We start from the raw sequence: 14,164 nt of genomic DNA, 5'->3' as shown, positions 1-14,164 counted from the left end.
ATGGAAGCACAGACACAATGGGCACGCAGAGAGCCCTCCGCAGAGGTGCTAGCATCCAAACAGCGAGAGCAATCTTTTAGGACTTAACAAGTCCGATTACTCCGTTCTGTAAAAATAAGCCGTCTGTAAAAAACGTATGATTACAGACTCAAAATACAGAAACTATGTCTTACCAACAGCAGAAGGGATAAGGTAACGCTCGGTTGCCCCCTGCTCCCCAGGCACCCCCAGGACTTTGACAAGTCCAGCAGCGCCAGCCCAGGTGTCAGGGATGCCAGCCGGCGAGGAGCTGCCCGCATCCTTGGGCTATTTACCCTAAAGAGATTGTGTCACTCACGTGATTTACCAGGGAAAAGTTTAATTAAAAAACCAAAGGGCTCTGAGCATCTCAAATACCTCACAGGTACGTTAAAAAATACACGCGCTCAGGTGTATGCGCACCCAGCCTCAGGCGCTGGCGTTCTCTGCCAGGTAATCAGATTCTCGCTGCCAGACATCACCCACCGTCCCCAAGCCCACCATTTCGGGACAGCCCCAAGTCGCCAGGGCTATCGTGACTATGTCACGAAGACGGTGCCCAAAGGATCCACGCACACGCTGGATTCCCAGGGATGCTTGTGCACCTCAGCCTGGAGCCCTCCCTGCCCACGAAGCCACCACTCGCGGTACGTTACCTCGGCTCCCGGGGTCGGAGGGACCGGCGCCACCACCGCTCCGGCCGCCGTGCCCCTCGCTCCCCCCGCACGCAGCTCCGCCCGGGCCGTCCCGCCGCAGCGCACGGTGCCCCGGCCCGGGGGGGGGGGGGGGGGAGGGAGGGGCCGCCCCGTCCCCGTCCCGGGGGGCTGGGGGGGGTCTCTCTCCCTGCCGGGGTCTCCCCTCAGCCCCGCAGGCGACAGCCGTCGGGCGCGCGCCCCTCTCCCCGGCCGCGGAGGCGCGGGAAGGCGCACGCGGCAGCACCGCCGGCGCGCGCGGAGCAACCGGTGGGACCCCCCCACCCCACCCCCACACACACGCACCCCGCACCCCCCTGCAAACTTGCCGCCGGCACGGCTGCGGGCTGCCCGGCCGGGGGGACAGGCGAGCCCCGGGGGCGGCGGGTGCCCGCTTACCTCGCAGCGCTGCCGTCCAGCTGCAGAGCCCCAGCAGCAACAGCAGCCGCCGCTCCGGGCGCGGGGGGCAGCTGCTCCGCGCGGCCCCGCCGCCCATCCTGGCCGCGCAGCCCCGCGCCGCCGGCGGCGGGAGCGATGCAAAGCTCCTCGCGGTCCCTCCGGAGCCGAGCTCAAGCCAGACAATTCGCCTCTTTTTTTTTTTTTTCTATTTTTTTTTTTTTTTTGGTGGGTTAGGGGTTTGGTTGGCTTTTTTTTTTTTTTTCCTTCCTCTTCCCCCTTCTTTCCCCGCCTCCCCTCTCCCCCCCTCCCCGCAGCGGCGGGAGGCGCCCCGCGCCCGGCCGGGCGAGGCGAGGGCGGGCAGTGCCGGTGCCGGTGCAGCCGCTCCGCTCCGCTCCGCTCCCCGCTCCAGCCGCCGCCGGCTCGCGAGCGGCGCGCGCGCCCGCAGCCCTAATGAGCCGCCCCGCCCCCGCAGCCAATTAGGCGCGCGCTGGGCGGGCTCTGCCGCGGCAGCGCGGGGCCGGGATGGTTGGGGGGGTGGTTGGGGGGGTAGTTGGGGGGGTGGATGGGGGGGGGGGGGCAGGTGCGCCTCGAGCCCCCCCCGCCTCCCCCCGCGGTCGGACTCGGACCCCGTGCCCCCTCCGCGGGGGTGGAGGCGCAGCTGCCCCCGGGCGCACTCTGTGCCCGACCCGTGCCGGGGAGGGGGACACGCTGCCCCCGCTCTTCCCCCGTTACAGTCACACACCCCTTAACCAACAACAACAAAAGAAAAAAGAAAAAAAAAAAAAAAAAAAAGGAAGTACTACTGTTAACAAGAACATGAGGAAAATACTACAACAGCCATCCCCCACACTCAAAGCAAACACATTTTGTGCCATCTTTATTAATATTGCATGGTCCTGTGATCAAAAATTCTTTTTCTTGCCAGGAGTGTCACTGTTTCACTCTCCCTTCCCCCCCAACTAATTGCATATAAATATTTTTATTGCATACCTGATAAGGAAGGATGACACACATCCAAGCAAATTATAAGGCCAAAAAATCACCGGTTTGCTCAAGTGAAATTGCTGCTGTTCCTACTCTGGATAGATTTGATCGATAAGAAATCAGAAATCCAGGGTAGCGCCCGGAACAGGGAGGCTGCCGGAGCAGCCCTCGACCAACACACCCCATTCCGGGCATTAGCACGGTTGTCCTTACCCTAGGGGTGGGGGCAGAGTGGGGGAGGAAAGGGAAAAATGCCACAGCGGAACTTGGGGTGTCAAGTGCTTCAGTGGGATGCAAAAGCTGCAGTAATAGAGCAGAAAAAGGTACAAAATGAGGTTTCAGACTAACAAAGTATCTCACCGTGAGATTCCTACCACGCTGCAGGATTCGAACAAATGGGTCACGTTTGTATTATTGTGACTAAGTTATTGCCGTGGAAGCCAAACACGGAATAGTCCTAGCCAAGCTATTACAACGTTCATACCCCTGAAATACCATGTTTGCTATCCATTTCCTTTTCTTTTGGAAATAAACTCTGTTTTCATCAGGTGCCAAGACCGCAAGAGTCAGACGGCAGGGTTTATTCCCATCCATGCTTTACACTCGAGCAATTGCACTGAAGCTCACTCTGCTCCAGCTCCACAAAACCTAAAGCGTGCACATATCTCAAGTTGAGGGGGACTCAGTTACTATTTACAAAATGTTCTGAAATCCCTGACTGATAAATTCAGGAAAAATGCAGTAGGGTTAGTTACATATATTTAAGAACAAGGCTTGTCAATTGGTCCTCCTGCAGGCTAGCTTTGTACTGTTTTCAGGAGAAAATAATTAAAGCAAAAGGAATTTGTAAACAGAATTTTAAGAGGAAAAAAATCAATATCCCAGAACATCACATCAGAAGATCTTATTCCCTTTCCATCATGTGTTTGCTAGACTTCAGCTCACAATGAAGAGCAAAGCTGCAAAGGCAGAGAGCAAATATATGAAAAATACATTTTCTTCAACAGCCTTTTAGATCATTCTCCACATTCAATGGGTTCCAAGGAAAGGAAAAAACCCCACAAACACAAAACAAAAAAACATTGGGGAGCAGAACTCAGAAGCTCCACAGGAAAGTTTTTAAACGTCAGAGCATCTAGCATACTGCCTTTAAAGTCTTAGCGTGTCAGCAACATAGTGCTATTTTCTAGCACACACATACAGCCACTTTTGCTTCAAGCTTATCTAATTATCTATTTTTGCCTATGCCACCAAGTCCGTGTTTGGTGCTCTAGATAAAAATATCCAGCTCTCAGTTTATAATGCAATTATGATTGGGAAGAGAGAGCAAAAGTAGAAAAAAGGGCAACAGCTGGTAACTCCAATCAGTGCACTTGGAAACATAAATAAGAATATTCCACAAAGTTAAAATCTCAGGGCAGGGGAAGCACGTGGCAGTCTGAGCTGGTGAAATCAGCTAAAGATGAAATTACACGTCCTTTAAGCACCGATGCGCACTGATAACGCACAGCACTTTACAGAAACAAAGCTAGATATATGCTATGGCAGCCCAACGTGCTGCTGTATTTCTATAAATGGGGACTATTTACACAGCATTTCAACAAGTGGAAAGTCACAGGGAAAGCAAGAATCTACTTTTCATACCAGGGTGTAAGCAAGAATGAAAGCTAAGACAGGAATCGAGCCAAAGTGGATTAATGTCATCAATGGAGGAAAATTAAGAAAAATTAATAGAGAAGCTGAAAATGCTGCAAGGAAGACATTTGTTCTTCTCTAGCACTTCAAGGGTTAAACTTTACAGTAAGCAATATTCATTTTCTGACAAAGTCTATATTCCACATCTGGGATTCTAGACTTCCTAGAATTGGAAAGTCTAAAGACTGGTGCAGCTGCTGAAAACAACATAAACAGAAATTAGAAAAGAGAAACAAAGAAAACCAAAGCAACTTTCTTGAATACCTTAATTGCATCAACCATATACCCAGGCAGCAGGAAAGTGCCTACAGGAGGGACAGGCAGAATCTGTAACTGAAAGCCTCAACTCTGATCTCCAGCTCTGCCCACCACCTCACTCAACAGATGCTTCTAAGCACATTTTTCCCCACTTCTCTGCATCTCAGGTCACCTCTCGGATGTGCCGTTGAGCTGGTTGCTGAAGAGATTTCTACAGTCTTCAACCACATTAACTTACTAAACATACAGCACTTGACAACCGTGAAGTAAATTCTTCTAGCTAGAATATGTCAATACCCTAATAATTTTCAATAAACTGTACAACTACAGCCTAAAGGAGTAAAGAAAAATAAAAAAGTAAATCACCTCCTCCACCTTGGAAGCTCGGCAGAATGTTCCAGCTGAGTTTGCAAAGGGGCTTTCGGTCTCTCTCTCTCTTCTCAAGAGCAACATAAAAATTTGCAGCCAGGTGATTACATTTTGTTTCTTATTTGATGTATGACCTTGGAGTAACCCACCTGTGATTTGCAATAAATCAGAATGCACCTCACCTGTTTGTCAGATAATAAGCTGGGGGAGGGTCATTGCTGACAAACTCTCAGGAGCAGATGAAAAGACAGCTGCTTCATTTTGCAGCTCTTGCAAATATAAACATACCTGAGATGGCACTGGAATCTGCTAGAACGTACTATTGTTCTGCTTACCATATATAATGATAAAAGGAGAATAAATGCTTCTAAATCATTGATGTATATCACAGAGAACATTAGACACATACCAGTTGGCACTAATGCAAGTATTCACATGCGTACAAGAGGCAACTCACTCAGGAGCAAGCAGGAACATCCAACTGTAACAACAAATAAATTGTGCAATTATGTGAAGCACTTTGAGCGGGCTCAGTTGTAGTGGAAGAAGCCAATAAAAAGAAAAATCCTACTTGCTTTTAGCATATTTCCAAGATTTATCCTTCCCCTTCTCTCTCTCTCGCATCCTAAACAAAATGGGATCTGAAAAATGACCCACAGCCCCAGAAGAGCCCTAATTCTAAGCAAGTTGTGATACTACCTGGTTTGATTCAGCAGTACCTACAAGCCCCCAGTCTGATTACACACAGAAATAACATAGGGTCAAGCCTTTGTCCTCAAAATGCATTCCATTGAATCGGGTGTTTCATTTTATGGCATCAGACTAAAGAAATGGCTCCAGTCTGTGATAATGTAAGAAAAAGAGGAAGTCTGGGCTCACATGATTTATTACAAGTTCTTGCCATGTAGCAAAGGTAAATGTGGATTAAATTCCCCTGTGGTAGCTCTCAGCACTCCCCATGTACTGAGAAGGCATTCTTTTGGTCTGAAGACCGAGGTGTGCGTGCATGTGTCAGAAGAAAGGAAAACAATCCAGTTTTCTCTCCACTGCATTCCAAACATAGAATACAAACAATGCATTCGTTCTGTAGATGCTAGTATAAATGAAGTGCTTTAGCACCTGAAGGACAGGAGAGCCGCCATCATACGTGTTCTAAGGCTGTACAGGACGTATGAGATGGTATTAGTGTCTTAAGGGTCCCTATCTTCCACAGTGTGGTTCAAGATACTACTTGCTCACAGCAGTTATAGCTTGATTTTGAGTTTTCCACACATTTTGACAGTAGGGTCTGTATTTGGATCGCCCAAATGTAAAAGGAGTGCTTCCTGGACCACACAGGTGTGCTCTAGATCATTACTGAAGAGTAACTCCAGCCTGATACATTTTCAGTTGTGGAGATCTTTCAGAGTCCTACACATGTATTTTATAAAGCAATCCTAGAGGACACGAGAGCAGGGCTCAAAAGGAACTAGCCAAACTGATGGGCAAGAAGCACATCAGTGAATATTAAACCCAATATACTGTGTAAGCAACCTCCAGTCTGGGAAGAGCCTGTACATCAATGGCCAAATTATGAGAGCATGAAAAGTATACTATACTTTGTGTAAGCGTGTAGTACTTCTCTCAGAGATGGGTTACAGGGCAGATGAACCATTAAGAGTCTGACCAGCAAAGCTATTCTTATGCACCAAACACACAGGGGAAACGGATGAGTGTAGCATTCCACAAGACATCATGAATATGCAGAAACACAGCTGAAATTCAACCTGTTCTTTTACCTTTGCCCTCAAGTTTATGATAGTATATAGCTGCCTCTGTGCTCTTCTACAGGGCTGTCTCTGAACAAAATACAGAGATGGATGTATTAGTGAGGAGCTTTGGATCCCCTGACATTTAAAGAACACTGTCCCTTATCCCTCTCCCTTTAAAGAATGCGCTCTGCCAGGCCAACAACAAACAACAATGGCCAGGTATTAGTTCTATCCAACCATTTCTCCATCTCTGCAACAAGGTCTGCCTCAAAAGCTCTTCCTAAGCATGGCATACCTGTTCTGCCACAGCTGCTTTCACTGCGCGCGTCATGCAGGCAGTTCTGTGCGCTGCCAGCCCCGTGAGAGCTGGGATATTCGGTGGGCAGAGCACGCAACTTCAAAATGAGGGTCTTGCATTTCCACAACTTATAACATAGACATTTAAAAAACTACAGTATATAAAAGAACCGTTTTATCATTTTCTTCTCCTCTTGTGCAATGTTCCTCGCTCCTCGCCATAAGATCAGGGTTGCAAGGATGCGTTTCCTCTAGAACTGTCTGTATCTTTACGTGACTTTGTAAAATCTTACAAAATAGTACGACCTATCACCCCAAGCACAACAAAAATATTTAGCAGCAAGATACAATACTGGGTCCAGAAATGCAGTACTTGGAAACAATGGCTAACGGACTGAGTTGCCATAGCATCTGCTATACCAGTATCAAAACATAACATATACATATGATGGGGCAATTAATCAGTCAGCCACAGCCTGCATATAAGCCTTCCATGAAGAGTTTCATTTTCAGTTGCGTTTTACAGTCTCTTAGCGGTATTCTAGTAATTGAGAGTACATAAGCTAAAACCAGATCATCTACGTGTTTTCAGTCCCAGCTTTGTACCTTTTGTGCACCGTTGCTCACATTGGATTTGCAGCTTTGCATTAGGACATCTAGGGGCTGAATAATTTACTGTATATACACACATATCGGAATATATTATTTAGATTTCCTGTCAAAAAGCTCATATCTACTTTTCTAAAGCTTAGTAAGACTTACTTCAGAGAATCTCAGGATTTTTGCATTATTCTGTTCTGCAGTATAACCCCGACTCGTTGCTGGACAGAGTACCATAAGAGTGACAGGTACGTATGCCAATTTCTGCTTTAACTTCCATCAGGAAATCACAGTAGCATGTTTACCTCCAATTCATAACGTAGTCTCACTATTTGCAAGGAACCTAACTCTGCTTTGCTTTACTTCAGAAAGCTTTTTCCTTATTCTACATTTTAGTAAGTTGAAACGAGAGTGTTGCTTTCAAGTTTTGTGTTATTTTATTTCCATATAAATAAAACAGTTATAGAAATACATTTATTCCAAAGGATAAACTTCAGCTTCCTCAGAAATGGGGTGGGAGGGAAGCCTTAAAAAAGCCCATGATGTTATTTTAAACAATTCTGTCCCACTTGCTTTAAAGTGAAGTCAGCATTTCAGCTGTCACAAACCATCATTTCTGATGAATTAGTCTATCTTATTTTTAATTTTTTTAGATTTAAAATTAAATGTAAACATTTTTATATTGATTAATCTAAGATGAAATACAATACAAACTATTTGCATTTTCCTGTGTTTACTCATTCCAAAAATCGACAGACACCACACAGCAAAGTTAATCTGATAAAAAGCAAAATGCTGAAGTGGTTGGCTGTGCATACAAATAGGAAAACATGGATTAACATGCCAAGGGGGTGAGGAACATCTGAACTTCACTAATCGATTTTAAGAATCATAAGACCCAGGCATTTAGAAAATGTCATAATCTTAATACCTAATTCACTCCTTGATTTGCAATTTGGAGAAATCAGATGCACTTGAAATTTTACCTGCAGCACTTCCTTCAATTGGACAAAGAAGAATGCCTACTTGAGCATTAATTATTATTTTATTTCCATGCCCTTTTAGATTTCTCCACATAAAGCAATACTGATCCCACCTACATTCACTCGTCACACATCCAGGCATTTTTCTTGTGGCTGCAGCTGGATTACAGGCAGAGGGTAGTTATTCAATATGCTCTAACCTCTGTACAAAGGGCTCGGGCTGCAAACGGAAAGCACGCTTCACCGGTACTCCCCACCTTTTAAAGTCACTCACTGAGTATCTATTCCAGACTTCGCATCCTGGCTCAGATCTTCCTGTCTGAACTTTTACTTGGAATAGGAGGTGCACGACAATAAATAGATGATGCAAGGGTGAGATGCACATGCATTAGAAGGTGTGCTTTGAGAGCAAACAAAGAAAATCAAAAGCAGCAGGACATTAGACAAGCAATTCAGGAGCTTAGCTATCTGTAATTTGTGGTTAAGAAAAAAAGAAAAAAGGTTACACGTTCAAGCAGTAAGAGACTATCTGAGAGATTCTTCAAAACATTGCAGACATTGCTGTGCAGTTCAGAGCTGGCAGGGATGCTACTGTCTGTGAGCAAGAGCGTAGTTAGAGGGCAAGGGACAAGAAACACTGGGCAAGTCTGTTTCTGTTCTGCCAGCACAGGAAAAAGTGAGTGACATGTCTAGCTATTTCAGCCTCAGTCAGAGGCAGCGTTATTCTCAAAAAGCTATTACTGAATAAGTTCAGAACCTTCTCATCAAGTGGGAAGTTATTGCCACCTTTTTTTTTTTTTTCCCATCCAAACTTACACAGCACTGAAAAGCAGAATCCACCAAGACCTTCCCTCTGGCAATTAACCAGTGAAGGCTGAGAGATATTGAGTAACTACGCACGACTGCAGTCTGGTCATCAAATGCAGATGGATAGAACCACAGGTCATAAGACAACAGAAACACATAAAGGAGTTCCTTTATAACTGGAGAGCTGAATCTCCCCCTCACTCCTCCCCACCTCCCCCCCCAAAAATCAAACCAAAACAAAACCCAAAACCAACCTGAAAAGGCCAGAAAATCCTTGGATGGAACCTGGCAAAGATCATCAGCTAACTTGCCAGGTAAGAGGCTTGTGCTCCAGACTAGGGCTAATGAGCCAGTCTGAGTTTTAGGCTGGACGTTGCCATGTTTCCTGCGAAGCATGAGATGCTTGGGGAAAGATGCTGAAGCAGGCACTGGTCATTTACATTGTAAACGTGTTTAGCTTGATTAGGGACACTTCACCCTGCTTTGATTTGCCGAAACTATTGGACTAATCGCACGCAGTTCCTGTCTCCCCTTTTTGCTAACCAGTGCGTGAAGCCTCACGGTGAGTCATGAGAAATGGGAGATTATTTTTACCCTAATTAAGTGCAATTTTGTCAGAACTGGAAATACACAGGTGTCATTATTAAGTTACCTAATTGTGCCTCTGAAACAGCCACATAATAATGACTTTTCAGTAACGAGAGGAAAAGGGTGAAGCGTACTCTTTTCTTTATTATTTTCATTTTAATCTCTGGCACAAAAGCAGAGGGCATCCACCTAGTAACTACAGTTCTGAATTATTCATAATTAGTCACACATCATGAAATGCAACTGTTTTACGATCTCGGGTGTGAAAGACAACAAGTAGTTGAGTAGTTCCTCAACTATTAAAACACTATTTCAGCTACAAGGCAGTGAAACAATAGAAGCCCACTTCGGTGCAAGTGATACCATTTTCTGGAAAGTGGCAGTTAACACGTATCAATCAAGTACCAAAGAGCTAGCTAAGCTGTTCTTCCCATTTAACGTGATTAGAAGGCAAAGGACCCAATTATTGACAGCTCCTACCATTCTCATGAAGTGTGCTTGCTAACCTCTTGCCACTCCCTGAACACTGCTCTGGTAGATGACTGCACTGGTTTCTGCTGCTAAGTACACGTCCCTTAGGCTGTTTCCCAGGCTGCAGAAGGGTGGAGGAACCTGCCCATGCACGGTTCTGGGGACCACAGCAGGAATGTGGAGAACCTGATAAATCATTCCCCGACGGAGGTCACTGTAGCAGAGAAACCATCATGCTGTAGCACGTCCTGCCATGGAGCCACCCAAGTTCTACCACAACACATAGGTCTCTTGCTGGGAAGATTTTGCCCTCTTCCAACTCAGTTGTGTACATACAGATGGAGAAGGAAGCTGCAGAAGTGTAACATAGCACATGTCTAGAAGAGTGGCAGATCCACTGGCCGTCCACTCACTTCTACAATTGCTTGAAGATTTTGAAGGGAAAAAAAAAAAAAAGAGAGATATTAAAGAATCTCAAACATGTTAATTAAGAAAGGAACTAAGTATCTCTTAGGCAACTGTAATTTAAAAAAGCACATCAAAGGATCCATATAACTCCACTGCAAGATGAACAAGTGTTGCGTGGCAGGGATGAGGTACCATTTCAACACTGACAAAAGATTTTCAGTGACTTTCTACAGCTGAGCAAGTGATGCAACTGTGCAGAGAGATGGCAACTACACAACCATTGCAACCAGCTCCTGAATTAAGAGGAAATTCCTGTGAGAAAGACTGTTCAGACATCAGCTTCTCCCACTTTGTAACAAAACATGCCCTCTGATAACAGACACATACTTGTCAGTCACTTATTTCTATGTTTCAGCTTCAGTGCTTTTTTGTATAATCGTGTTTTTTACCCAGTGTTTAAATGCACAGCAGAACAAGAAACCCTGTAATAAAAGAAAATTTACTTTCAGTCCTGTAGCCTGCAGGTGATGCTTGACACCGAGCAGCTGGCTGTGAACAGAAGCACTTTTTGGCCCCTCTGCCCCAGCTCCTCGTTCCCAGCCTCACTACAGACCAAGGGCCATGCCAGTACAAGTACTGGAAAAGCCACGTCAGACAGCAGATATCAAGACAGATACAGATGAAATATGCCACTAAGAAGGGTTTTTCTTCAAATCAGATTAATTCCCTGATGTGGTTCACCACATAACAGAAACGCACGGTGCCAGGAGTGGCATGTGGGTGGAGATGACAGGTCTAGGTCATAAAATCCTGCTTAATTACTGTATAGCAGTAGCTCAGCCTGCATGTTCAGGAAGGGGCAAACACGGTCCTTCAGCACTGCAATTACAGCATATTCCTAGATCAGGAGAAGCACAGCATATGAGGGTGTCACTGAAAAGTCCTCTGACAAAGCAGATTTTGCGACATAAGCTCTCATTTTGAAGTTGTAGTTCAGTTTCCTTTTTATAAAAGTTCTCATAGAATATAAATGAGAGTTCACTGCTGGACAGTGCCAAACATTCTGAAATTTTGATAGAGAGTTTTATAACCAGCATAGAAGATTTGCTGTATTTTGTTAAACCTGTAAGTTTCCCAGCACAATTCCTAACATGACAAATTCAGATAGCCCCACAGGCTTTTGCTCCTATTAAGCTTTACAGGGTTTTATTCCTATTACTAGTATCCAATAATAAGAGTACACTGCACACAACTGTATCAGGCACACAACATTCATGGCCTGCTAGCAGTCATAGCAAATTCTGCAGCATTTTTCTGAGCTTTCTAATTCTGGGCTAATGAGTCTGTCCAGACTCACACCCTGTTTACTTTCTCAGAGGCAGAACCGTTGCAAGCTAGAAAAAAAAAAACAACCAAAACCCACACCACAAAAACCCCAACAACAACAACAACTAAAAAACCCAAACAAACAGAAGAAACGAGAAGTGAAAAAAAATACGTGGCTAATATTGTTCATGTAATGGGATGACTCCCTCTACCTCAAAATCATTCATGATACTAGATGCTCTTAAGCTGGGCATTATCATCTTTTCCTCCCCACCCTGCAACATCTTCAGTAGACCATTTGATGAGGAAATCTCTCAGAAATTAAGCTAATGTACTCAAATAGTTTACAAAAAATAAATAAATAAATATCCTGCATATATACAGAAAATGACATCAGTTGGTTTAATAGGCTGTGGTGACAGTGTTCACATTTTCAACTTAACCCAATGTTCCTTGCCTCCCGTGTACAACGCTATCAATACCGGTAAGAATAACAGCACTCTGACGTTAAAGCTCGCAAACCTGTGACACGACTTCACTGTCTAATTTGTCTTGGGTCCACTTTACAGGGTTTGTGCAATTTAGCTAAAGTGAAGATGAATCCCACTCTATATCCCCTATCGGCCTGCAGTGTTTGGAGGCTGCTTACTGGAATTAACTCTTTCTGTTGTTTTCAGCAGGTGTGGACAAGTGGAAAACACTGTTCTGTCCTTGCACTAGATAACAGCTAGCACAATGCTTAGCATACGTTTTGCAGTATCAGAGAACCACCCTATAGGGATGTAGAAAGCAAGCCTGCCTGTCCACCATTTCAATAATCTCTTTAACATCCAACTGCTTCTTTTTCAGAGGAATTAACCTATTCCACCTGTCAAGAACAGGCCATACAAATGCTTCTCTGGGGTTTGACGTACACATTACAGTGAAAACCGATAAAAGGCTGCACAGGATTTAGTAGACCCTCCTGCAAGCGGCACCAAGCCCTAGGTGTTTTTTTACCACCTCCAAAAGATTCTGCAAGTTACTAAAATCACAGTGACATCTAGCAGATTGAAATGCAAACGGGCCCCAGGTGCACTAAGAGCAGTCCTTCTAGTACCGTGTGTACAAACCCTCCCGAGCACCAGTAAAGGCCAGTAAGATCTGCCTCCCTGGTGCACAGACCCAATGGCACGCAGCTCAGAGCCTTGGCGACATCGGAACGTCACCGGCAAGAACACTCAGTGATGCAAACCACTGCACCACCCAAGCCAGACTCTCGGCTGAAGTTACCTGGATCATCTGGACCTTTCCCGGGAAGTTTGCAGTCGAGGTAGAGCCAAGCAGCACGGCAGCACAGCGGTGCCGGGGCTGGCGGCGGGGGAAGCAGCAGCACCGCGACGTGGCCCAGCCAGCCGGCTGTCACGCGCTACAGACTTAATTATGTTCTCAAACAAAATACAATGAACTCTGTCACAAGTAATCACACAAGAGACCGCAAAGGCAGTGGCTTAGCGGGAGTGGCCTTCTGCGAAAGATGAAGGAGAATTTGCTCAGGCTTTAGGGAAAACTCCCCACGCTCTGAAAAGAAAGAAGGGGAACGCAGGGGGTTTTGCTTTTCTTATCAAGACCTGACTTCATGTGTTGGGTGTTTTACCAGGAAAACTTGTTAACAACAGAAAAGAAATTTCCTCTAATCTTAAAAGTATCTTAAGGATTTACAAACACATGTGCTTTAGTACATGAAAATACATCCCTATATTCAAGTGCTGGCAGAGAGACAGAGGAGGAAATACTTTGCTTACAATATATTTTTAGTATTTAAAGCATGCACATTTTATGTTTTATTTGAGTGCAATTTACCTCTGTACTGGAACTAAGCAGTGCATAAAACTCACCCGTAGTATGATTTCGACCCTTTTCTCCCATAGTTCAGGTATTTGTCATTGCAAAACAATTAAAAGAATTGAATGCATTTCATCACACACAATTCTTCTTTCACTTTTATAGTAGGCAACAGGGCCTACAAGAAGTATTTCAACTTCTGTAAGTGGATTATAACTCCCAAACAGGTAACAAACACAATTATGACACTGAAAATGGAATTTCAACCTAGACAAATGAAAATTTAACTCTCCTGCTCCTACTCCACTTCTTGAAGAACGATTCAAGGTCAAACATTCCCTCAAAATTCATGGATAAGTTATCTGAAGTCACTGGTATTTTGTTTTGGTTTGGAGGTGGGCTTTTTGGTTTTGTTTTGGTGTTTTTTTGTTTTATTTTTATTCTTCCTTATAATAAATAGAAGAAAGAACACTAGGCCACTAGGCTGGGCTGCAGGAGACCACTAACCTGGTTGAAGGCTTCAGGGCAGGTCAGTTCACTCCAAGTCACATCTCCCCTCTGGTTTCTGGGGCTCTGTTACACATTTAAAGCCCAGTGCACTTGGGTCAGGCATCATCTCACACTTTGCATAATTTCTACAAAGCAAGGCTCCAACTTTTGCTTGGAGAATCTAAGTGTGACTGTAATATAAGTC

The 14,164-nt window shown here is 44.9% G+C and overlaps 1 protein-coding gene across 2 annotated transcripts in view; it reads right to left on the bottom strand.

Moving 5' to 3' along the window:
• Positions 1-14,164, bottom strand: part of UNC5D (unc-5 netrin receptor D) — a 214,927-nt gene that overhangs the window by 178,333 nt on the left and 22,430 nt on the right. For both annotated transcript variants that reach the window (XM_080370205.1, XM_080370206.1), the window contains exon 1: positions 1,110-14,164. This exon is cut by the window's right edge and continues 22,430 nt beyond it. In XM_080370205.1, the coding sequence (XP_080226331.1) occupies positions 1,110-1,206 (97 nt within the window). In that variant the 5' untranslated portion in view covers positions 1,207-14,164. The remainder of the gene's footprint in view (positions 1-1,109) is intronic.

Source organism: Falco punctatus (assembly GCF_963210335.1).
Source record: "Falco punctatus genome assembly, chromosome: 20".
Lineage (NCBI taxonomy): Eukaryota > Metazoa > Chordata > Aves > Falconiformes > Falconidae > Falco > Falco punctatus.
The sequence above is the reverse complement of the archived record's forward strand: the minus strand, read 5'-3'. Positions and strand labels throughout refer to the sequence as shown.